The 24,052-nt window shown below is 48.4% G+C and overlaps 1 protein-coding gene across 2 annotated transcripts; it reads right to left on the bottom strand.

The window, feature by feature from the left end:
* Nucleotides 1-1,492: 1,492 nt before the first annotated feature.
* On the bottom strand, nucleotides 1,493-19,359 carry PTPN18 (protein tyrosine phosphatase non-receptor type 18). 2 transcript variants are annotated; one of them, XM_050779061.1, is made up of 15 exons: nucleotides 19,219-19,348; nucleotides 16,834-16,942; nucleotides 16,499-16,575; nucleotides 16,315-16,410; nucleotides 16,162-16,200; nucleotides 6,611-6,679; nucleotides 5,684-5,746; nucleotides 5,316-5,458; nucleotides 4,888-4,954; nucleotides 4,729-4,806; nucleotides 4,550-4,639; nucleotides 4,227-4,315; nucleotides 3,068-3,282; nucleotides 2,617-2,691; nucleotides 1,493-2,402 (listed from the first exon to the last, which is right to left on the bottom strand). In XM_050779061.1, exons 1-15 carry the CDS (start codon nucleotides 19,309-19,311, stop codon nucleotides 2,335-2,337), a joined length of 1,371 nt encoding a protein of 456 aa, XP_050635018.1. In that variant the 5' UTR covers nucleotides 19,312-19,348; the 3' UTR covers nucleotides 1,493-2,334. The 2 variants fall into 2 exon arrangements, with proteins under 2 accessions (XP_050635018.1, XP_050635019.1); XM_050779062.1 differs by lacking the exons at nucleotides 16,162-16,200; nucleotides 16,315-16,410; nucleotides 16,499-16,575; nucleotides 16,834-16,942 and having other exon boundaries at nucleotides 19,219-19,359.
* Nucleotides 19,360-24,052: the final 4,693 nt, after the last annotated feature.

Here is a 24,052-nt window from a genome sequence, read left to right as displayed (position 1 = left end):
AGGCGGGTAGATCACGAGGTCAGGAGTTCGAGACCATCCTGGACAACATGGTGAAACCCCATCTCTACTAAAAATACAAAAATTGGCTGGGCATAGTGGTGCATGCGTTTAATCTCAGCTACTCAGCCCAGAGGCTGAGGCAGGAGAATTGCTTGAACCCGGGAGGCGGAGACAGGTTGCAGTGAGCCAAGATGACGCCACTGCACTCCAGCCTGGGCGACAGAGCAAGACTTCATCTTGGGAGAAAAACAAACAAACAAACAAACAAACACAGACCTCTGAATCGGGGAAATGGACAATTTATTACTCACAGTGAACACAGCAGCCAGAACAGTATCTTCTGTCACTTTCCCATGCCCCTATTCCCAAGAAGAGGGGATGTGGACCGTGCCACCTGGGCAGGCAGTAGGATTGCATCCCAGGAGAAGGACCTGAAACTGCAAGACTTGGAGATTTTATCAGGGCTGTGGAGGACCTGCCTTTCCTCTCCTCCAGAGATAAATGACTCATTATCCAGCAACACAGAGGTCAGCACCAACCTCACCAGCAGCAGGCTCACAGGAGAGGCAGGGGCATTGGGAGAGTGGGAAGCAGCACAGGGCCAGCTCTTTCATGAAAACAGAGAAACAGGGCAGTTCTAGAGTGGGAAGTAGGGGCACAGAGAACAGGAGGGAAAGGCGGCCAGCGAAGGTATATCACACCAGCTCCCACTGTGGCCACCCAACCCAAGCCTCCTGGAAAAGTCTGGGAACTGTTAAAAATCCACATCTCAGCATCACCCGGCCAAGGGGTGGGGTGGGGGGGGGTATGAACACATCCCCCATCATACCCTGATTAAAGGCTGCAGGAGAGTGGAGTTCATGCCAAGGCACTTGAGATCGACCAAGGATGCAGCCAGGCAGAGGCAGGGGAAGGCCAGCCCTCACCCAGAGAAGGGCAGGACAGGGGTGGACATGGGACCCAGGGTACTGTGGCGGTACAGACAGGGACCTGGGCAGGCACAGTGTCAGTCAGAGGTCCAGAGACCTGAAGGTGAGAGGGGCGGGACCCTTGAGGTTCCAGGAGAGGGCATCTTATATTTTTCCATTTTGCAGTGACTTGGAGATTTGTCCACACCAGTGCACAGGAGGCGGTTTCCTTTTTTTTTTATTTTTTATTTTTTTTAACAGCTGCTTAATGTTTTATCCTAGCAGGATAAAACCTGCTAGGGCCATTTAAAGTGTTTCAAATCTTAGAGGGCTGAGCCTGGTGGCTCACACCTATAATCTCAGCACTTTGGGAGGCTAAGGCAGGAGGATTGCTTTAGCTCAGGAGTTCGAGACTAATCTGGGCAACATGGCAAACACATCTCTAAAAAATAAAAAAAAAATTAGACTGTAGTCCCAGCTACTCGGGAGGCTGTGTGAACAGCAAGGGGTCAGTTTGGTTGGGGGGTCTGTTTGGCTGGGGTCTAGATAGGGCCTGATTTGCTGGGGGTCCATCTGTCTGAATAGCTGGAGATATGTACTCATTTGGGGGACTTCTCTGTCAATCTGGAGGATCACGTCTGACCAACCAACTGGGGTTCACCCATCAAGATGAGAGTCTGGCTGGCTGGCTGGGATGTCAGGATTCCATGGGGCTGATGTCTGTCTGTCTGGCAGTCCATCTGGTTGGTTAGGAGTCTGTCTGGCCAGAAGGTCTTTTCAGCCAGCCAGCCCACCTGGGGGATGGGGGTAGGGTCTGAGAAGTCTGTGTATCTGTTCAGCTGGAGATCTGTTTACATCTGTCTAACTTAGGGGTCCACCCGGCTGTCCAGCTGGCAGAGGTGTCTGTCTTTTGGGGGCTCTGTTTGGTGGTCTCTCTGGCTGGGGGTCCCTTTGTCCACCTGTGGACTGTATCTCTGAAGGTGTGGCTGTCTGTCCAGGTTGGTGGTCCACCCGTCTGTCTGCCTATCTGGAAGTCTTTTTATCGGTCTGCCTGGATGGCGAGGGGTCCATCCATTTCTCTGTGTGGTCCCCTGAGTGTTCAAGTGAGGCAGGCTCAGGTGCTGAGGATGGACTAGTGTGTTATGTGGTGAGAAGTCTCTGGAAGCTCATCTGTCCATTCTCCCCTTCATAACTCGGGGGCCATGCCCCTTCCCGATCTTCTTTCTTGAATCTGCTCCGTGCAGCCTCACCAGCCATTATACCAAACCTACCTCCTCCAGCCTCAAGCTTTGAATTCTACAGTCACGGGCAAAGCCCCCGCATTTCCCACCCTGAGAAACATTTATTTTGATTCAGGCGCACTGTTTCCATTCTGCACACAGCAGTCCGAGCTCACACGAGGCAACAGGCAGGAGCTGGCGCAGACTCACACCCGGGTCCACTCAGCAGGGGGGTCCCGGGGCCCCTTCGGCCTCCCAATGCGCAGGTTGAAACCTGGGAGAGGAAGGGTGCCGTGGGTCTCATGACGAAGCTGAGGTGTGCGGAGGCTGGCAAACACGAAGACGGCCATCCCCCTGCCTCCAGGTCCTTCTGATTCACTGCAGCCACATCCACAGGACTGAGCTCCATGCCCCATCCCTCAACCCCAGACTCCCGGGGTTCACTCAAAGCAGCAAAGTCCCGGCAGCCCAGGCTCTCCTTGACTTACCTAGCCCACCGGTCTGAGCTCCACCCGCCACGTCCTCGTAGGCGCCAGATGCGGCAGGACTTGGGTCAGCAGGAACTGAGGGCAGGAGACCCCCAACACGAGTCAGCTCCGGAAGCCCCAGGGAGTACCAAGACCCCACCCCTGGCGGGGATGCTTCCTCCGAGGCCCGAAGAGGAGGGCCGAGGGCGCCTGGCGGGAGAAGCGGCACACCCCGAACGCAGCCTCGAGCCTTTGGGCGCGGCCGAGACAAGCCCGCTAGTGTCGCCCGGAACCTGCCCCGGGACCCGGACCGCGACCGCCAGGGGGCGCTTCCGGGGCGTGGCCAGGGACGCCGCGACGTCAGCGTCGGGGCGTGGCCAGGTTAGTATGGGGGCTGGGGGATATCACGGCCGCCGGGGTCCCGCGGACCACAGCAAGGTGATGCCCTGAGAAGGAGCAAGCCTCGACTCACCGCGGCCAGGCACCGTGCCCCGCACGTCTTCCGCGTGCGCCCCGGGCCGCTGGGCGCGCGGCGTCACCTGGCTGTAGAGCGGCACCTCCTCCGCGCTGCGCGCCCCCGTCCCGGTCTCCGGTCCCGGCCCGGCGCCCGCTGGAGCCCCGCGCTTCTGCACCACCGCGTAGGTGTCAGCCATGGCGTGGCCCCGGGACCCGGGCACCGAGATGCTCCTGCAGGCAGGGAGGGCCGGGAGGAAGTGAAACGGCGGCGCTGGGCAGGGCGGGAGTGGGGAGGCTGCTCAGTGCGCAAACCACGGGCTTCCTTCCCGTCGAGGCGGGAGACGGGAGGCAGGGCTCCCTGGGTGGGAGGCCTCGCTTCTGTGTCCCTAGCGCCCTGCACGTTAGGTGGATGAAGGAGGAACGGGGTCGGCCTGAAAGGTAATTGGAGCAGTGCTGGTTTGAGGGGTGGTCATTTCTGTGTCAGTGTCTACTGAATACGGAGTGCGGAAGTGGCATAGAGGACAGGGAAGGATGGCCGCAAGGACAAGAGCCTTAAGTCTCCGCTGCAAGGCGGCTCAGTCCCATGCCCGCAGCACTCAACGTGCAGCCTGACAAGAGGGCGGCATCTAGAATTATTTGCTGAATTGTTTTTTGTTGCTTTTTGAGACAGGATCTAGCTCCGTCGCCCAGGCTGGACTGCCGTGGTGCAATCTCCGTTTACTGCAACCTCCACCTTCTGGGACTCTCCTGCCTCAGCCTGCGAAGTAGCTGGGACTATAGGCTCCCGCCAGCACGCCTGGCTAATTTTTGTATTTTTAGTAGAGACAGGGGTTTCACCATGTTACACCAGGCTGGTCTCCAACTGCCCTCAAGTGATCCACCCTCCTCGGCCTCCCGGAGTGCTGGGATTACAGGCGTGAGCTACCTGAATTAAGGTTTGATTGGAGGATCCAGGAAAGGTCTAACTCAGAAGGCAGGGCAAGCCTTAGAGGCAGAGGCAAGGGGACCACTGTGATAAATGAATCATCTTGGAGTGGGTTCCCAGGGCTCAATTTAAAGAAGGGGCCAGAGAGCACTTGGCGAAGTGAACAAGGAACGGACTGGTGTTCCAAGGATGAGGAAGGGGTTAGCCTGAGAAATTGGGCAGGGAAGAATGTGGGAATGGAGCCGGGTACCTGAGGACGCCTCCTGGTGGGCGGGGTATGGCGAGAAGTGCCCGGGGAGTCCGGAGGAAGAGGGCATCGTCGTAGAGTGGGGCACAATTCTGAGGAAAAACAAGAGGAGAGGCTCCTGAGGGAGGAAGCTGGCCAGGTCTCTCACGGGGCTCTGGGAGAAAGCTTAAGAAGGGAGAGCCTGATAAGGATGCCCGGAGGAGGGCACAGGTGGATGTCATAGTCAGTGCCTGCTTCCGGGAGTCCCGGGGGCTGGACCCTGCTTGGGGTCCTGGTCTCTGAGGGTGCTGATGGCAGACAGGAGAGTGGGAAAGGGGCCTCTGTACCTCTTTGATGTTCTGGTAGTGGGGGCTGGCATTCTGGAGCGTGGAGCAGAACATCTGGGCCACCGTGTGGTACAGGAACCTGTACTGCTCCTGTTGGGGTGAGGGACCATCAGGAAGGGAAGGCAGGGAATGACAGCAGCGGGCCACTGTCCCTGAAGATTAGGAGACCCAGCGTTCACCTCTGTCTGCACGGCCGCAGGCCGCTGCTTCCTCATCTCAAGGACCACATCAAAGAGGCTGAAGTCAGGTGGGATCATCTGGGGCAGACAGACAAGGCACTTGAGCAGGACACGAGGTCATGGGCAGCACACTGCACACACAGGATGCCTGCATCGTACCTGGGTCAGGAGCAGCTGCCTCACATAATCCACGGTGCACAGGACACCTGTTCGCCCACAGCCCGCACTGACAAGAGAATCAGAGCGTGCCTGGTCAGGTCCTGACCACAACCCCTTTTAGACAGGGCATTTGGGGATGGGGGTGAGGGTCCTAATGGATCCCTTGCAGAGCCTCTTGATTCCCAGAATCTCCAGATATCTGAACAAGGAAAACCTTTTTAATCACTTACATTTTGTTGAGCAGCGGCTGTGTGCTTATTCCCCAGCTGAGTCTATGCTGAACAAGTGCTCACAATTATAGTCCATGGAGGTGAGCAAGGTTCTCAAAATAGGCACTCAGACTATAAGACTAGCCCCATGCCCTGCACTCCCCTCCCTGCCCTGTCGCCTCTGCCTCACCAGACCCTCCTGAAGCCCATTTCCAGAACCTGCAGTGGACACAGAGGGGTTCAGGGCCAGATCCCTGGAGGCGACGGGCTTCCTCCACCATGGCAAGCATGTGGTCAGGACTGCTGGGGACCCCACGGTCTGGCCAGGACATATACTGTAGCTGGGACACAGAACGGGACTCCTGAAACACAGAAAAAGATGAGCAAAAGACTTAGGGAAAAAAAAAAAAAAAAAAAGCATTAATTGGGTACCTACTATACACCAGGCCCACTTCTAGGCATCTTCCATTTATATCTACCGGAGAATAACTGAGGAGGTGAGTACTAGTATGATGCCCATTTTTACAGGGGAGGAAATCCCTCCCCTTTCAGGAGCCCCTTTGCCTCCTCCTTCCTTTTCACAGTACCTTCTGGAATGTGACCTTGAGGGTCCTCAGCATGATGTCCTCATTCAGCCACTTCTCCTTTATCTGAGTAAGGGGGGTGGGGCAAGTAAGAGGGAGGAGAACAAAGATCACAGGTACCAAAAGACATTTATAGAAAGCAAAGCATTCCTGATTAAAAAATCAAATACAGAAAACATTTTAAAAATTCATATAGCCCGGCTGGGGGCGGTGGCTCACGCCTGTAATCCCAGCACTTTGGGAGGCCAAGGTGGGCGGATCACGAGGTCAGGAGATCGAGACCATCCTGGCTAACACGGTGAAACCCCATCTCTACTAAAAATACAAAAAAATTAGGCAGGCGTGATGGCGGGCACCCGTAGTCCCAGCTACTCAGGAGGCTGAGGCAGGAGAATGGTGTGAACCCAGGAGGCGGCAGAGCTTGCAGTGAGTGGAGATCGCGCCACTGCAATCCAGCCTGGATGACAGAGCAAGACTCCGTTTAAAAAAAAAAATCATATAGCCCAAACTTCCCCAAAGCTTTCATTAAGGAAACATTTGACACAGGAGAAAAAGAGGAACTATTATAAAAACACAAGCCCTTTTGCAGTGAAAAGAGATGATTTTGTTCTAAACTGAAACTGCTATTGTATTTATTAAGTACTAACGGTATGTATGACTTGAGAGTTCCCCCAAGTTCTTTTGAAATGGTAAGAGAAGTAAGACTTTCAAGAACCTAACCAGGCACATTTACATGACAGAGATAACTGTGATTGTAGCCAAAATAAAAAAGCAAAGGCTATCCCTATATTAAGTTCTAACTATTTGCAGGCTAACACCAGAGGGTTTCCTGCAGTGTGAGTGGACTGTGGGTTAAATCATTCATCCTTTTAGGCCCAACCCAAAGCCTTTCCACCCTGGGAATCTTCCTTGAAACCTCCCACAGCTCACCAGAGTGATGCAGAAAAGCCCAGTCTGCAGCGGCTCCTGCTCCTGGGCCCAGTACCGCTCACACCTTTTCTGCAGAAGGAAAGGGAGAAAAGGCAGGGAGTGAGAAGAGGGAGTCCGCTTTAGAGCCAGCTCAATCCTGCCACAAGATACCCCAAGTGCTCGTGGTGTAAGCACAGGCAGCTATACTTATAACCTATAACAGAGGCCAGCCAACAGAGCCGTCAGATTAAACACATGCAGACCCAATGGAGGTGCGCTGCTGACCATGCAGGGGAAATACAGTCCAGGATACCCTCCCACTGTAAGCAGCTAGAAACTGGACAAAATACATGAGCCGCTATTTTCAGACACTGGTTGGCAGGCGTTGCAGTACTGTGGTCACTGAACAGACCACTCTAGGCTTATTGCATGGAAGTGTCACCAGGCTGTAAGACATGAGTCTAACGATCCCACAGAGTTGAGCCAGAGACCATAGCTCAAGGAGGCCAAGGCAGCTAGAATTTGCAGGGCCGAGTCCTGCAAGGAACAGAGCTATGCAAATAAAAACAAAAGAAAAACTTGCATAGAAGTCCCCTCCTTGATTCTTTGGTTGAATAATCTGAATATATACAGCATGAAACCCCATGAGGCCAGGCAAGAATAACTTCCCATGAAAGAATAGTAGGGATCTGTACAATGAACATTTCCTTGAGCTCACTATGAGAAAGAATTCACATTCCCTCTAGCTAGAGTGTAGAGGCATTATCAACTATAAGGGGCATTTAGTAGGGAACCTAGAATGACCACACATGAGAAGTATGGCTAAATTAATTCTAGAACAGAGGCTACTTGATCAGCCATCCAAAAGTTCCTGAAAAGGCAAAACACTCTAAAGAAAACAATCCAACACTTAACTGTGCAAAATTCAAAATATCAAGCATCCAATAAAATTGTACTGGATATACAAAGAAGCAGGAAATTGTGACCCATAACCAGGAGAAAAATCAGTCAGTAGGAAAGGGCCCAGAAATGACAGTTCAGGAAAGAAGCGAAAAATCTTAAAAGAGCTAGTACAGCCGGGCGCGGTGGCTCACGCCTGTAATCCCAGCACTTTGGGAGGCTCACAAGTAGGAGAAGACCACGGTGAAACTCCGTCTCTACTAGAAATACAAAAAATTAGCCGGGCGCGGTTGTGGGTGCCTGTAGTCAACTCGGGAGGCTGAGGCAGGAAATGGAAAAGCTTGCAGTGAGCTGAGATCACTGCACTCCAGCTGGGCAGAGTGTCTCAAAAAAAAAAAAAAAAAAAAAAAAAGAAGTACAAATATACTCAAAGATGAAAAGGAAAACATGAACATGCTGCAGAGTGGAATGAAAGATAGAAAAAATACCTGAATGGAATTTATAAACAAGAATAAGATGTATGAAATGAAAAATCCACTAATAGCAGAGTAGACACTAGAAGAAAAGATCAATAGACATAAAAACATAGCCATATAAATAATTCAAAATGAAATGAAAAAAATGAAGAGAATCAGTTCTCTGTAGAAATATACCAGACAGTGTAGTGTATGTGCACGTGGAGTCCAGAAGGAAAGGAGAAAGGGAGGATAACAGAAATTTATGTGAAGAAATAGGTGAAAATTTTCCCAAATTCGATGAAACTATGAATCCACAAATTCAAGAAAGTCAATGAATCAGAGGGAGAATAAACCTAAAGAAAGTCACACCAAGGCAGATCATGATCAAATTACTGAAAAAGAAGATTTTTTTTTTTTTTTGAGACAGTTGCTCTGTCACCCAGGCTTGGAGTGCAGTGGCGCAATCTCGGCTCACTGCAACCTCCATCTCCTGGGTTCGAGCGATTCTCCTGCCTCAGGCCCCCGAGTTGCTGGGATTACAGACACACACCACCACACCCAACTTTTTTTTTGTATTTTTAGTAGAGACGGGATTTCATCAGGTTGATGAGGCTGGTCTCAGCTCCTGACGTCAAGTGATCCACCCGCCTTGGCCTCCCAAAGTGCTGGGATTACAGGCATGAGCCACTGCACCCGGCCCCAGAAGAGAAAATCATAAAAGCATTTCGCCCAAAAAGGCACATCACATACTGAGGAACAAAGTTAAGAATTATAGCAACATTTTGTCAGAAACTGCACGTCAATGGTATAATATCCTAAAAATGCTAAAAAACCTTTTCAGACAAAAGCTGAGGGAATTAATCACAAACAAATTTGTACTCTGAGAAATGTTAGAGTAAGCTCTTCAGATGCTTACAGACCGTGGCTGCTGCCTGTAATCCCAGCTATTAGAGAGGCTAAGGCAGGAGGATTGCTTACAGCCACTTCAACACCAGCCTGAGCAACATAGCCTATATCTTAAAAAAAAAAAAAAAAAAAAAAAAAAAAAAATTAGCTAGGTGTGTTGGCAACATAACTAGCCTGTATCTAAAAAAAAAAATTTTTTAATTAGCTGAGTGTGGTGGCACACCTGTACTCCCAACTACTTGGCAGGCTGAGGTGGGTAGATGGCTTAAGCCCAGGAGTTTGAGGCTGCAGTGAGTAGTGACTGTACACTGCATTCCAGCCTGTGTGACAGAGTGAGACCCTAACTCTTAAATAAATAGAATAAGTAAGCTCTGCATACAAAAGGAACACGATACAAATGGAAATACAGATCCACACAAAGTAGCAGAGTAGGGAGAAAAGTAAGTGGCTAAATGTAAAAGACATTTCTCTCATTTTAAACATCTTTAAAAAAATAACCTAGTGAATTTTATCAAAGAGGAATTAATACCAACCCTTCACAAACTCTTGCAAAAAACTGAGAGGAACCATTTCCCAACATATTGTGTGAGGCAAGTATTACCCTGCCACCAAAACCAAAGACATCGCAAGAAAAAAAAAACTACCAACCAATATCTCACAAACATAGAAACAAAAATTCTCAAAGAAATACTGGCAAAGTGTTAAACACCATGACTAAGTGGGGTTAATCCCAGGAATGTAAGATTGGTTCAATGTATGAAAGTCAATGTCATACACCATATTGGTAGAATACAAAACAAATGATCATCTGAATAGATGTGAAGAACAAAATTTGACAAAACCCAACGGTCTTTTATAATGAAGTTCATTAGAAACTCAGTGCTCAGGATTTTTACTGGGGCGCCGTCTGCACAGCATGCAGGCACACTCTGCCGAGGCTGTACCAAAATGTCAGACCACCAGCAGAAGAACAGGCGTTCTGCATAAAGCATTTTGTTTGTGTTGACAGTTTAGGCAGAGTGAGCACAGTTACCAGAAAGCTAGGTTTCTAGAGGCCGCCCAAGAGTCTACAGGAAGGCCTTTCTAAGCATAAACAGTTATGCTTGCTATGTTTAACTCTTCTGCACAGCAAGGGACCTGCCCAAAATAGCCAAAACAATCTTGAAAAAAGAACAAATTTGGAAGACTCATACTTCCTGATTTCAGAACTTCTACAAAGGTATAATCATCAAAACTATGTTATACTGGCACAAAGATAAACACATCAATCAACTTAATAAAATTGAGAGTTCAGAAATAAACCCTTATATTTATGGCCAATTAATTTTCAACACAGGGGCCAAGACCATTCAATGGGCAAAGCATATAGTCTTTTCAACAAATGGTTCTGGAACAACTGGATAGTCACATGCAAAAGAGGGAATGTGGACCCCTATCTCACATCACGTAGAAAAGTTCACCCAAAGTAAATCTGAGACCTAAATGTAAGCAAGAAAACTACAACACACTTAGAAGGAAAAACAGGAGTAAGTCTTTATGGCCTCTGATTAGACGACGGCTTCTTAGATACACCAAAAGCACAGCAACACAATAGATTGGAATTAAAATTTCACAAAATGTTTGTGCTTCAAAACACACCATCAAGAAAGTGAAATGACAACCCACAGAATGGGAAAGACATTTTAAATCATGTACTGATAAGGGACTTATACCCAGAATAACTCTTACAACTCTTACAACTCAATAATAAAAGACAACCTCAAAAAACCCAATTTTAAAATGAATAAATGACCTGAATAGACATTTGTCCAGAGAAGATATACAAATGGACAAATAAGCACATGAAGACCAAAACCACCATTAGGGTGACATATATGTCATTGTCATATGCCACACGATGTTTTGGTTAACAACAGATCACATGTACGATGGTGGTGCCATAGATTATAATGGAGTATATGTAGAAACCTGACACATGGCACTTGATATTGACATTGCATATTTAGTTGGGGAAATGACTGATACTCAGTAATGGTGCTGGGACATTTGGTTTTCCATATGAAAAAATACATATAAATAAAAATGTATATACCCTCTATGTTTGTGTAAGTATACTCTATGATGTTCCCAAAGAGAAGATAGCCTAACAATGTAGACCGTATCCCTGTCATTAAACTACACATGTCCCTCCCTCTCTCTCTCTCCGTTGATGGGAACGTGAAATGGTACAGCCACTGTGGAAAACAAAATGTTAAACATAGAGTTATCATATGATCCAGCAATTCCACTCTTGGTGTATACCCAAGGAACTGAAAACAGGGATTCAAACAGATACTTGTACACCAATTTTTTTTTTTTTTTTTTTTGAGATGGAGTCTCACTCTGTCTCCCAGGCTGGAGTGCAGTGGCGTGATCTCGGCTCACTGCAAGCTCCACCTCATGGGTTCACGCCATTCTCCTGCCTCAGCCTCCCGAGTAGCTGGGACTACAGGTGCCCACCACCACGCCCGGCTAAGTTTTTGTATGTTTAGTAGAGATGAGGTTTCACCATGTTAGCCAGGCTGGTCTCCATCTCCTGACCTCGTTATCCACCCGCCTCGGTCTCCCAAAGTGCTGGGATTACAGGCGTAAGCCACCGTGCCCAGCCCGTATACCAATGTTTGTAGCAGCATTATTTACAATAGCCATAAGGTACAAACAACCCAGATGTCCAACAGGTGAATGGATAAACAAAATGTGATATATATATATACAATGAAATATTATTTGGCCTTGAAAATTGTGAAATTCTGATACACACTGCAACATGGATGAACCTTGAAAAAAGGACAAGTATTGTATAAGTGTATTCTTGATTCCACTTGCACAAGGTACCCAGAATGGGCAAATTCATAGGGACAGAAAGGACAATAGAGGCTGCCTGGAAATGGGGGAATGGGGAGTTATTGTTTAATGAGTACAGAATTTCTGTTTGGGATGATGAACATGTTCTGAAAATAGACAGTAGGAATGGTTACAGTAGGAAAGGTACCTAATTCAATTGAATTGTACACTTGAAATTGTTTAAATGGCCAAATTATTTTTAACATTGCTCACTGAGCACCTATAAAATGGCAAATTTTATGTGTACACTTGAAATTGTTTAAATGGCAAAATTATTTTTAACATTGCTCACTGAGCATCTATAAAACGGCAAATTTTATGTTATGTATATTTTACTGCATCATTTAAAGAAAGACACAATGGCATACCATTTCACATCCCCTAGGATGGCTATAAAAACAGAAAGACAGTAACAAGCATCGGGGAGAAGAAATGGGGACCCTCAAACATTGCCGAAGAAATGTAAAATGATGCTGCCACTGTGGAAAACAGTTTGGCAGTTCCTCAAAATGTTAAAAGTAGAGTTTCCATATGGCCCAGCAATTGCCAGCAATATGCAAAAGACATGAAAACACACATCTACACAGAGACCTGTATATCAGTGTTGATAGCAGCGCTGTTCATAATAGCCAAAAAGTAGAAAGAACCCAAATTCTATCAACTGATAAGTAAAATGTGACAGATCCATTCAATGGAATAGTCTTCAGCAAAACAAAACAAAAACAAAAACAAAAAAAACATGCTAGGCAAAAAAAAGGCTACATGTTATATGATTGCATTTATATGAAATATCCAAAGTAAGCCAATCTGTAAAGACAAAAATAGATTAGGGATTGTCTAGGGCTGTAACGGTTGGTGGGAAATGGGGAGTGACTGCTAATGGATATAGGATTTCTTTTTCTTTTTTCTTATTTGTTTATTTATTTATTTATTTATTTATTTATTTTATTTATTTATTTTTTTTTGAGAGACAAGAGTCTTGCTCTGTCGCCAGGCTGCAGTGCAGTAGGGCGATCTTGGCTCACTGTGACCTCCAACTCCCTGGTTCAAGCTATTCTCCTGCCTCAGCCTCCTGAGTCGCTGGGATTACGGGCACGTGCCACCACACCCAGCTAATCTTTGCATTTTTAGTAGAGACAGGGGTTTCACTGTATTGGCCAAGATGGTCTTGATCTCCTGACCTCGTGATCCACCAGCCTCAGCCTCCCAAAGTGCTGGGATTACAGGCGTGAGCCACCATGCCTGGCCTGGATTTTTTTATGGAATGATGAAAGTGTTCGAAAACTTACTGTGGTAATAGTTGCATAACTCAGGAATATAGAAAAATGATGGAATTGTACACTTTAAATGACTGAATTGTATATCAATCAATACAGATGTTTAAAAAGGATATTCTAAAACAACTATAATAGCAGTGTACTTTGGTGTATATTTTATATAGAGAACTAAAATACATAGTAACAATAGCACAAAGTATGGAAAGGGGTAATTGAAATATACTACAGTAAAGTTCTGACATTTTACATGAAATGTATAATATTATTTGACTATAGACTATAAGTTAAAGATATATATTGTAAACCCTAAAGCCACCACTAAATATTTAAAATAAAGATGTATAGCTAATAAGGGAATAATTACTATGCAATAGATTAATAAAAAATTCTCACTCTGAAAGACAGAATAAAAGAACAAACAGAGCAAATAGAAAACAAATAGCAAGAAAGGTAGGTCTAAACCCAACATTATTGATAATTACATTAAAGGCTAAATATTCCAATTAAAGGCAGACACTGTCAAATTAGATTTAAAAGTAAGTCCTGGCTAGATGCAGTGGCTCATGCCTGTAATCTTAGCACTCTGGGAAGCTGAGGTGGAAGGACAGCTTAAGGCCAGGAGTTCAAGACCAGCCTGGATTATACAGTAAGACTTAATCTCTACAAGAAATAAAAAACAATTAATCAAGCATGGTGATGTATGCCTGCAGTCCCAACTCCTTAGGGAGGCTGAGCTAGGACGATCACTTGAGCCCAGGAGTTTGAGGTTACAGTGAACTATGATTGCGCTACACCACTCCATTCCCCTCTCTCTTTAAAAAAAAAAAAAAAAAAAAAAAAGTCCCTACGATTCACCACCTACAAGAAACACACTAAAAATTAAAGATGAACATAGATATAAAGTAAAAGAATGGGAAAAGACGTATGCAAACTCTAAAGAAATTTAAGGCAGGGGGCGGTGGCTCCTGCCTGTAATCTCAGGACTTTGGGAGGCTGAGGCAGGTGGATCATCTGAGGTCAGGTGTTTGAGACCAGCCTGGCCAACATGGTAAAACCCCGTCTCTACTAAAAATACAAAAATTAGCTGGGCGTGGTGGCAGGCACCTGCAATCCCAGCTACTTGGGAGGGTGAGGCAGGAGAATCACTTGAACCTGGGAGGCAGAGGTTGCAGTGAGCCAAGATCACGCCATTGCACTCTAGCCTGGGCAACAAGCGGGAAACTACATCTCAGAAAAAAAAGAAAAAGAAAAGAAAAGAAAAGAAAGAAATGTAAATGGCTATATTAATATCAAAGTATACTTCAGAAAAAAATATTAACAGAAATAAAGACAGTCATTACATATTAGAAAAGGGATCCAATCATTAGGAAGACATAATCCTAAATGTATATGTACTCAATCATAAAGTTTCAAAACATGGAAAGTAAAACTGAAAGAATATTAAAGTAGATTTCAACATTCCTCTTTCAGCAAATAATAGGACAAGCAGACCAAAAAAATTGTCAGAAATAAGACTTGAATAGTGCTGTTGACAAACTTGACCTAATCGATATTTATTGAACAAGAGGATCGGTAATTTCAACACTCTTCTCTAAGCAATCGATATATTTAGAGAAAATAAATCAGTAAAGATATAAAATACACAGTAAAGATACAAAAGTGTCTTTCAAAAAAGTCTGTCAATTGACCTAATTGGTATTTATGGGACACTCCAGCCAACCAAAGCAGAATACATGTTGTTTTCAAGTACACTTGAAATTCAAGTAGAAAATGAATTAGTTGGGCGTGGTAGCATGTGCCTGTATTCCTAGCTACTCAGGAGGCTGGGGCAGGAGAACTGCTTGAACTTGGGAGGCAGAGGTTGCAGTGAGCTAAGACTGCACCACTGCACTCCCGCCTGGGCAACAGAGCAAGACTGTCTCAAAAAAAAAAAAAAAAAAAAAAAAAAAAGGTAGAAAATGAAAAAATCAATAGAGAAAATGAATACAAATGAATACAACCAAAGCAGTTTCTTTGAAAAAATAATAAAAAATCTCTAGTCCAAAGATTGGCTGACACTTTTATAAAGGGTCAGATAAATACTTTAGAATTTACAGGCCATATAATTTATTCACCTTGCAACTACTCAACTCTGCCAATGTAGCATAAAAGCAGGCATAGACAATACGTAAATAAATGAGTGTGGCTGTGTTCTAATACATTGTTTACAAAAAAGAGGTAGGAGCATGAAAAAAGAGATAGCAAGATAGAGAGATGAAACAGAAAGACAGAGAGAGAGAACACAAATGACCAAAATCAGGAATGAGAAAGAGACATCAGTACAGATCATACAGTCTCCACCATCAGCTAGTCACCCCAGGGAACCCCCACCCCATCCATGGAGCAGGCAAGAATGTAGAAACCACATGAAGCTATGTGCCTTCAGCCTTCATTGTTGACATGCATTTATTTATTTAACTAATTTATGTTAACAGGCAAAACAAAAATCCCTGGACTTACGGATCTTACCTTCTAAATCGGGAGATTAAGAATAAACAATGTTCATAATACATTTGTAGATTATCCAGTGTGTTAGGAGTTTGCAAGAGCTGTGAAGAAAAAAGGAAAAGTAGGACAAAGGAGGGAGAGTGGAAGTTCTGAGAGTTTAAAATGGTGTGAAGAGCCACCCAGGAAGGTCTCACTGAGGACTTAACATTTGAGCAAAAACCTGAAGGAGGTGATAGAGCAAGCCATGGAGAAGGATGTCCTAGGCTGAAGGAATAGCCAAGGCACAGGCCCTGAGGGACAGCCATCCCTGAACATGTGGGGAACAGCAGAGACCAGAGTTGTTAGAGTGGAGTGAATAAGGAGGAGAGAGGTGGAAAGAGAGATCAGAGCCTACAGGGGAAGAAGTCAGAATAGGGCCTTATGGTCTAAGGTGTGAAATGGCTGGGAAGCCCAGCAGGAGAGGGGTTGCTAACACTGGGGGATGAATAACAGATCAACAGAAACTTAGAGCAACAATGGGGCTTCCCACAGAGCCACAGTAAGGTCACTCCAAGAGCTGGACCCTCGAGTCCTGGGGTCAAGGAGGAGCTAGCAAGATCCCTCCTCCCTCCTCCCTCCTCCCTGCATGAGGACATGAAACCTGGGGGCAGAGGACACCTACCCGCCCGTTCTCTATCTCCCGGCAGGCCATCAGGATCACCTAGACAAGGTGGGTCAGGGGAGAGGAAGGTGATTTGGGTGAGGGGGCCAGGGAAATGCCGAGGGGTTACTTAGATGTTGACCCCACCATTGTGCCCTGCCCCCAAGTGCTGACCTTGACCCCAAACTCCCAGACCAGTCTCCAGAAGTCTAGCAGGGTGTGAGGCAAGGGTCCTTGAGTGGCAATGTAGGCCAGGCTTCCATCCACGCCCTGGTGAAGGCCGAATTCACTACTGAGATTCTGCTGCCCACCCCCCGGCCACTCCCAGTCCACCTCCTTCCGTGACCCCAACCCTCACCCGGATGAAGTTGCCATTAATGTAGTCGCTTTGTCCCTCTTCCTGGAGCAGGGAGAGGATTACTCGCGTCTGATCATCTGTCAGCAGATAAGGTGAGAAACGTGGAGTTTGGGGAGGATAGGGTGACCGAGGGTCTGACAGCCCCCTGGCTGAAAGCCAGCAGGGGACCACACACCTGCAGAGATCCCACCAAGGTGCCCCAGTGGGCTGCTGAGCAGTGCAGAGGGTGAGGCTCTGGGAGGAGAGCGCAGTGGGTGACTCCAGTGCATACTGATACCTGGACAGTGGCGGTGCGTGCCCGGCTGCACCGGCTCCCTACGGAAGCCCCGACTTACATGGCAGCACGTCTTTGTAGCGGTTCTTCCTCATGTTCTCTGGCCGACTGCCCGCCTTGGTGGAGCACATGCCATCAGCCTTCCAGGCGGCCGAGCGGGCCTGGATGTCCTGGTAGAGCATCATGAGTGGGCCAGGGAGGGGAGGAGACAGGAGAGGAGCCAGGTCAGAGTCCCGGGCCACCTAGGCACGCGCAGGATACAAAGCCAGTGGCCTGGGGAGGTGAGTGCAGACCCCGATGGCACCGGGCCTGCCTAATAATAATGATACAGAAATAGCGACCCAGAGCACCTTCTCTGTGCCAGTCTCTGTGCTAAGGGCATGTAATAATCACAGGTTCCTACGACATAGGTACTATTATTGAGGCCCCCATTGTGCAGGCGGGGAAGTTTAGGCACCACGTGGTTCAGCGACTTATGGAAGTTCCCAACCAGGAAGACACACGGTGAGGATTGAACTCAGACCTCTCGGCACCCACCCCCTGCACACTCAATCTGTAACACTGTCCTGTAAGCAATAACTACGATGAAATATATTAAGGGTTATATAACTAAACCTAAGAGAATGTACAATGCATAGGCATTATAATGGATAACATATTATGTACAAGATACCATAGGTACTGTGTTACTGGGAGATTATAATAATGTTTAGTGAATCGCGTATTACCATCATCGTCAGGTATTCATAATCTCAATGATAATAAGTAACACCCATGCCACTTAGAATAGTGTGTGCCAGCCACTATTCTAAGTGCTTTACTTGGTGCCTTGGGTCATTTAAGCCCTCATGATGCCCTTGTGTAGTGGGAACACCTAGAAGAGCCCAGTGATTCCTGCACATGCGGGAGGCAGTCTTGGGGGATAGGGGTGCCCTCACCACCCAGCCTTTGGCATGTGAGGCCCTGGGCGCTGTGCACGGTTCAGAACCCACCCAGTCGCCTGATGTCATATATCACATGGGTATTACGTTTACGTTTGTTACACACATTCTTATATTGTGTAATTATGTATTTTACATTTATTATGCATTTCTTAGTTTCTTATATACAATGTTTCTACATGTGTGTAAATTACTTAGGTTGATAATTATCTGCTACATATTGTATATTTACTTACGAAGTTATCATATAACTTTGGTCATTTTATAAATTATAATCTTTGTTATATTCATTTGTTGTATTGTTTTACGCAGTTATACAATGTTTATTGTATAAACGGTCATTTATACTATTTTTATGTGTTTGTCATATATTGCTAAACTTGATATGCATCACCATATATCAGTTTACGCATTTGTAAGGTATGTTTCTATGTCTGGTACGTAAGCTATAAGCTATTACACTTTAAACACGTCATTGACCGTAGTGTGCAGTGCGTAGCATGCTGCGTGCACCTTCCTAACGCTGGGCTTGCACTACCCATATTGTAACGTTTAGACTTTTTGTTTGGTTTGGTTTGATTTGAGATGGGGTCTCACTCTGTCGCCCAGGCTGGGGTGCCGTGGCACCATCTCAGCTCACTGCAACCTCTGCCTCCCAGGTTCAAGCGAGTCCCCTGTCTCTGCTCCCTAGTAGCTGGGATTACAGGCGCGTGCCCACGCAAAGTTGATTTTTGTATTTTTAGTAGAGAAGGAGTTTCGCTGTGTTGCCCAGGCTGGTCTTGAACTCCTGAGCTCAAGCGATCCTCCCGCCTCGGCCTCCCAACAGTGCTGGGATTACAGGTGTGAGCCACCGCACCTGGCCCACGTTTAGAATCTTTATAGGCAGTGACGTTGGCCCCTGCGAAGTGCGCGCCCAGTATGTGGTAAGCGCTTTCCACCCGCACCATTTAATCCTCAGGCCAGTTTGGTCATTCATGTCCCCATTTCACCAGGGAGAAGCCGAGGCCAGAGGGGCCAGGTAGACCGCCGGGACCACACGCGGATTCGGGCCCGGACGCGGATTCCGGCCCCGCGTTCACCCCCTTACCACGCCACGGCCCCCGCGTTCCTCTTCGCCCTGCTGCAGCCCCTTCCTTCCTGCGGTCACAGGGGACAGTCAGGCCGCCAGGAGCGGCGGGGCCGGGGCTGTCCGGGGTAGCAAGGCCGCCCCCCTCCCTGCGGCGCCCGCCCCGCCCGCCCCGCCCGAGCCAGGTTGTTCCGGGCGCGCGAGGACACCAGGAGGGTGTGCACGGTCTGTCCAGGTCTGGCCGCGGGCGCCGCGCTCCGGGGCCGGTGGGCAGAGGGCGAACACGGAGACAGTAAGAGCGACAGAGAAGCGCTGGGGAGAGACACACGGAGAGATCCCCGAGGCGGGGAGACACCCGGGACGCCGAGACAGAAAGGCAGAGCCCGCCGGGGGCGAAGGACCGGAGTCCGCGGGGCCAGGGCCGGGGCGCGCCACTCACGCTGAACTCGCCGGCGAGGACGGCCCCCTCCCGGCCGCCCCGCGCCTCCAGCCGCTCCAGGAAGCTCCGCGCGGCGTCCAGACTGCGGCTCATGGCGCCGCGGGCCAGCGAGGTCCAGCCCGGCCGCCGCGAGTGTGGACGCCGCGGGAGGCGGAGGCCGGAGACGGAGCCCCCGCCCTGGCCTGGGCAGCCAATGGACGCGCGCGGCGGCGGGCAGGGCGCCCCAGCCTCGGTGTTCGGAGCCCGCGCGGCCCCACCCCGGGCGCTCGGCCTTCACGCCCATCCGCGGAAAGTGTGCGGAGGTTAGAGACTGGCTTCCGGGATCACCGAGGGGAGGCTGGAGAGAACGGACCGGCACCCGGGTCTCTTCAAGGACAGGCCTAGGTCAGCCCCCTTCTCGCCCAGGTGGGAAGAATTAAGAGGGGGTGTCAGTGGAACGGGCGTCAGTGGACACTGGTTGGAGGTCGTTGAGGGGTTGAAAGGTAGCATTGGGGCCTGGATGTGTGCCTGAGTCTTTGAAGGGTCAACAGGGGCAGGATGTCAGGTGGTGAATTTAATTCACTAGGAGCCATCCGAGTGTTGAAGGCACACTTTCCTAAAGGGCCTGGTAGGAAGTGGTTTTGGCTTTGCTATCTCTGCCCCAGCCGCTTAACTCAGCTGTGGCACGTGAAAGCAGACAGTATACAGTGTGGCTGTGTCCCAGGGAAACTCTTTATGAACAAAGAAATTAGAATTTCATGTAATTTTCATGTGTCATGAATTATTCTAGTGTGTGTGTGTGGCCTACAAGGTGTGGATTGCTGACCTTGGCTTAAGGGATGGAGGGATCAAAGCGGGTCTGTGGGGTCAGCAGCCAGGGCTGTTTGATTTATTGTGAGGTCTGCAGGGGTCGCTGTGAAATCCATGGTCATCATGTATCAGTTTCATCTTGGAGCATTCTAAGGGAGGTCGGAGGTCAGTAGTAATCATTTAGGATGGCGGTGATAGGGAATTCACTGGAAGTCAGCTGGGGTCCCTTGGATGTTGATGGGGGGTGTCAGTGGATATTAATGACAGTCATTGGGAGGCCAGTGGATACCTGGGACAAGAAGTGAAAGTAATCGTGGGGCCATTGGGATTTAAAGTGTTAGTAACTGAAGGTTCAGAAGAGTCTGGAAAGTCATGGAGAGCTCTGCTCAGGGCACGACAGTGACTCTCGGTGTAATCTCTGAGGGTTTGTGGATGGCCATGGAGAGCCAGGGAGGTAGAATACAGACGCGTCAGTGAGCTTTCAGAAAATAAGTACATTTGCTGGGAAAGTTATGGAGGCTAAGCCCCTGAGCACACATGGTTATTAAGGGCAGTCATTATGGGCTAGAGGATCTCTGTCCAGCAGCAGGGATCCTGTTGAGGGTCTGTCCTCATAGGCTGAGGTCTGTCTGACCGGTGGAGGACATGTTGTCCAGCTGAAGGTCTGGGTGACCAGGTGGGTGGTGTGTTCTCTCCTCTGGGGTAACGTCTCTGTCCATTTCGGGGAGGGAGCCTGTCCTTGAGGGATTCTGACCTTTGCCTGGCTGGGGGGCTCAGGTGTCTCTCTGGCCATAGGTCTATTTGGATGTCTGGCTGAGGGTCTTCCCATCTGTCAGTAATCCGTCTGTTTATCCCGCTGGGTGTTTCCCTGGGATCCTGTCCATCTGGAAGTCTGTCCAGCCAGGGTGTGTGTGTGTGTGTTTGGTGGTTTGTCTGTTAGAGGATCTGAGTGACTAGCCAGATGCTGCCTTGTGGCCTGTGAACATTAAGTGGCTGAGGCTGTGGTCTGCCGTTTCTACTTCCAGCTGCTTTGAGTGTCTTCCTGCCCTGGTGTTCACCCTCACTCCAAGCCCCCCTTGTTGTTAAACCCACCTGTCCTCCTGACACCCGACCATCCCTCATGTCTCTCCAAACATCCAGACTCTTAGTTTGTCCTCCGTTCAGCTCAGGCTGGGTGTGGGGGATGGGAAGACCCCACATTTTCCAGAGGCCCTGGCTCACCCCAGATTTTCTCTCCCGGAGGACTGCCAGCTGTGTTCTTACGATGAGACTCACTGCTGCTGGTGGCCCTCCTGTTCACACTGCCGGCAGCCGTCTCGCACAACGGGAGCAGCTGGCACTGCTGCAGAGACCCCAAGCATGCCAAAGCCCACGTGCTACGTGCCAGTCTGTCACCTGCCCACCAGTCAGTGTGGCCAGATGGGTCGCTCAACAGAGCCGAGAGGAAGATGCACAGGGACAGGTGCACAAGGCTGTGAGTTCAGCCTGCTCCGAGGCTGCAAAGGGGAAAAGAGAAACTACGGTGGAGACTGCTGGCAGACATCCGTTCCTCCGGGATGTTTACGGGGAGCTCCTTGGAGACTGCTGGCATCTCCCGGGTACAGTTCTTCTCCAGCTTCCTTTTTTGCTTAGTTAAAAAAGGGCAGAAGACTGGAACCAAAATGTTTGAGTCAGAATTCTGGCACCATGACTTTCTCAGTATGACCTTGGGCAAGTCGTTTAATTTCTGTGTCTCGGTTTCCTCTTCTGTAGGGCTGTGTCTCTTCTTGTTGCTTTATTGTGAGAATTTAAGGAAATCATTGTATATAAAGCATTTAGATAGAACAGCACTTGGCTTGCAGTATACACTTGGTGCCATTAATATTATTATTACACAGCTAGTTTCCTTTTCTGAGACTGCCACACCCACCTCCTCTAAGTTAAAAGAAAAGTGGAAGGGGGGGTAGAAATTTGAAAACATTTTCCCACTGTTTCATTCTGTTAAAAACCTTCAAGCTGATCGAGCTGTCCTGTTGGTCCATCCCCAAGTCTGGCATTTAGCAAACAGGAAAAATGCACCCCTCTTCAGTGCAAGAGGAAGCCGTGGCCGTGCCCCTTCCTGTCCGCTGCCTGAGAGCTGTAAGTCCTCTGGGAGAGCCTTTGTTCCCGTCTCCATTAACTCCCCTCAGGTGTGCCAGGCTTCAGTGTTCCGAATCGAAGACGCCTCCTGGTCCCTCCCTGGGAAAGGGTCAGCAGCTCAGCGCGAGGGAAACAGGCCAAAGAGAAAGCCACCCTTCCCCTTCTCAGCGCTGGACCAAACCCCAGAATCCCCGCTCTGTGGAGGCTGGCTGCTGCCCGCAGGGGCTGTCCTGCAATTCTGCTTCCGAAAGGAGGGGAAACCGCTGGGAGTAGAGAGAAAGCCCTCTTCCCCATCTTTAAAATGCTCATAACAGCTTTTCCCCACTTCTCCAGGGCAGAGCCTGGGCATCTGCATTGCCCAGAGCAGGCCCCTGATGTGCCCCTGGAGGAAATAAACTCGGGCAGACAAGTGCTCTAACAGCAACGCTGGTAGCACTCTGGGACTTCCATGACTGACAGGCGGGTCAGGCTGCCGCCTCCTCAGCCTGCAGGTTCTATACCTAATGCTGGCCCAGCCTCAGCACACTTCCTCTGTATGCGGTGCTTTATTTAGAAAAGACCAACTGGCCACGTTATTGTCAGCAAATGCCGGCCGGGGTCCTGCACAGATAAGGGCCGTCTGCGGGCCCTGATTGCACAGCCCATGGATCACAGCTGAGTGCAGTTCCCAGGACAGCCAAAGGGATGCATGGATCCGTGTGCGTCGCTGTCTGCCCATCAATTGTAACACCAGAGAGACATGAGTGTGCATCCATGCTTGGGTGATGTAAACACCTCTGGAAGGATTCCTGTAATGAGGGGGCACCCTCACTGCTGCTGCTGACCAGGGTGTTCTGAAGTCCTAGGCAATGCAGGGTGGCAAGGAGAAAGGAGGGAGGGGTCCATCAGAAATGCTAATTGGCATATAGTATAATCAGCTACAAAGTTTTAGAAACTCTTATGAAAAACTGTAAGGACTCACAAGAAAATTTAATAAGGTAGCTAGTTAAAATATACTAAGTAGGCCAGGCATGGTGGCTCATGCCTGTAATCCTAGCACTTTGGGAAGCCGAGGCAGGTGGATCACGAGGTCAGGAGATCGAGACCATCCTGGCTAACACGGTGAAACCTCATCTCTACTAAAAATACAAAAAAATTAGCCGGGCGTGGTGGCGCGCGCCTGTAGTCCCAGCTACTCAGGAGGCTGAGGCAGGAGAATTGCTTGAACCCCGGAGGCAGAGCTTGCAGTGAGCCGAGATCGTGCCACTGCACCCCAGCCTGGGCGACAGAACGAGACTGTCTCAAAAAAAAGAGAAAAGTATATACTAAGTACTTCCACACACCATTTTAATGAATTTGAAACTATAATGCAAAAAGCTCCCATATTAATTTCTTGAGAAATAGGCACCAAGTTTGAGCCCCTAATAAATTAATGGAGTTAAGCGATAACACTGCCTACTGACGTCAGAAGAACAACTCCCAGGCAGGCACTGCGACTCCTCATGAAAGAACAGAACACCCCCATCAAGTATTCCTGCTAAAAAAAAATTTGAACGTATATCTGATCGAGCCTCCAGATCTCCATATTAATTCAGAGGAAACACGACGGCACATAAAAATGTTAAATGACACTACAGTGTTGAGATCAGCAACATCCAGACAGTGAAAGGTCTGTTAAGGCAAACCAGTTTCCTACTTGAGTAAACTGCAAAGAAACAGACAATCTTAGAGAGACGCAGGACTTAACACACAAATGCTCATAGCAGCACTGTTCACGATGGCCCAAATGTGGGGGACAACCTAAATTTCATCAACTGATGGATCAAATGTGGCACAGAATAATGCCCCACGTAGAGGGATATACATGGAATATTATTTGGCAATGAAAAGAAATGAAGTGCTGACATGAGTTACACCGTGAATAAGCTTAGAAAACATTATGCTAAGT

Source organism: Macaca thibetana, chromosome 2 (genome assembly GCF_024542745.1).
Source record: "Macaca thibetana thibetana isolate TM-01 chromosome 2, ASM2454274v1, whole genome shotgun sequence".
In the NCBI taxonomy this organism is placed as follows: Eukaryota; Metazoa; Chordata; class Mammalia; order Primates; family Cercopithecidae; genus Macaca; species Macaca thibetana.
This window is presented reverse-complemented; position numbering and strand designations above follow the sequence as displayed.

Bases quoted from the DNA above. Each gene is read 5' to 3' on its own strand.
- PTPN18 (XM_050779061.1), bottom strand. From the start codon at position 19,311: ATGAGCCGCAGTCTGGACGCCGCGCGGAGCTTCCTGGAGCGGCTGGAG. The intron at 16,576-16,833 runs GTAAGTCGGGGC...ATCTGCTGACAG, and splicing joins CTACAAAGACGTGCTGCCAT to ATGATCAGACGCGAGTAATC. The intron at 4,316-4,549 runs GTACAGAGGCCC...GTTTTTCCTCAG, and splicing joins ACTACCAGAACATCAAAGAG to AATTGTGCCCCACTCTACGA.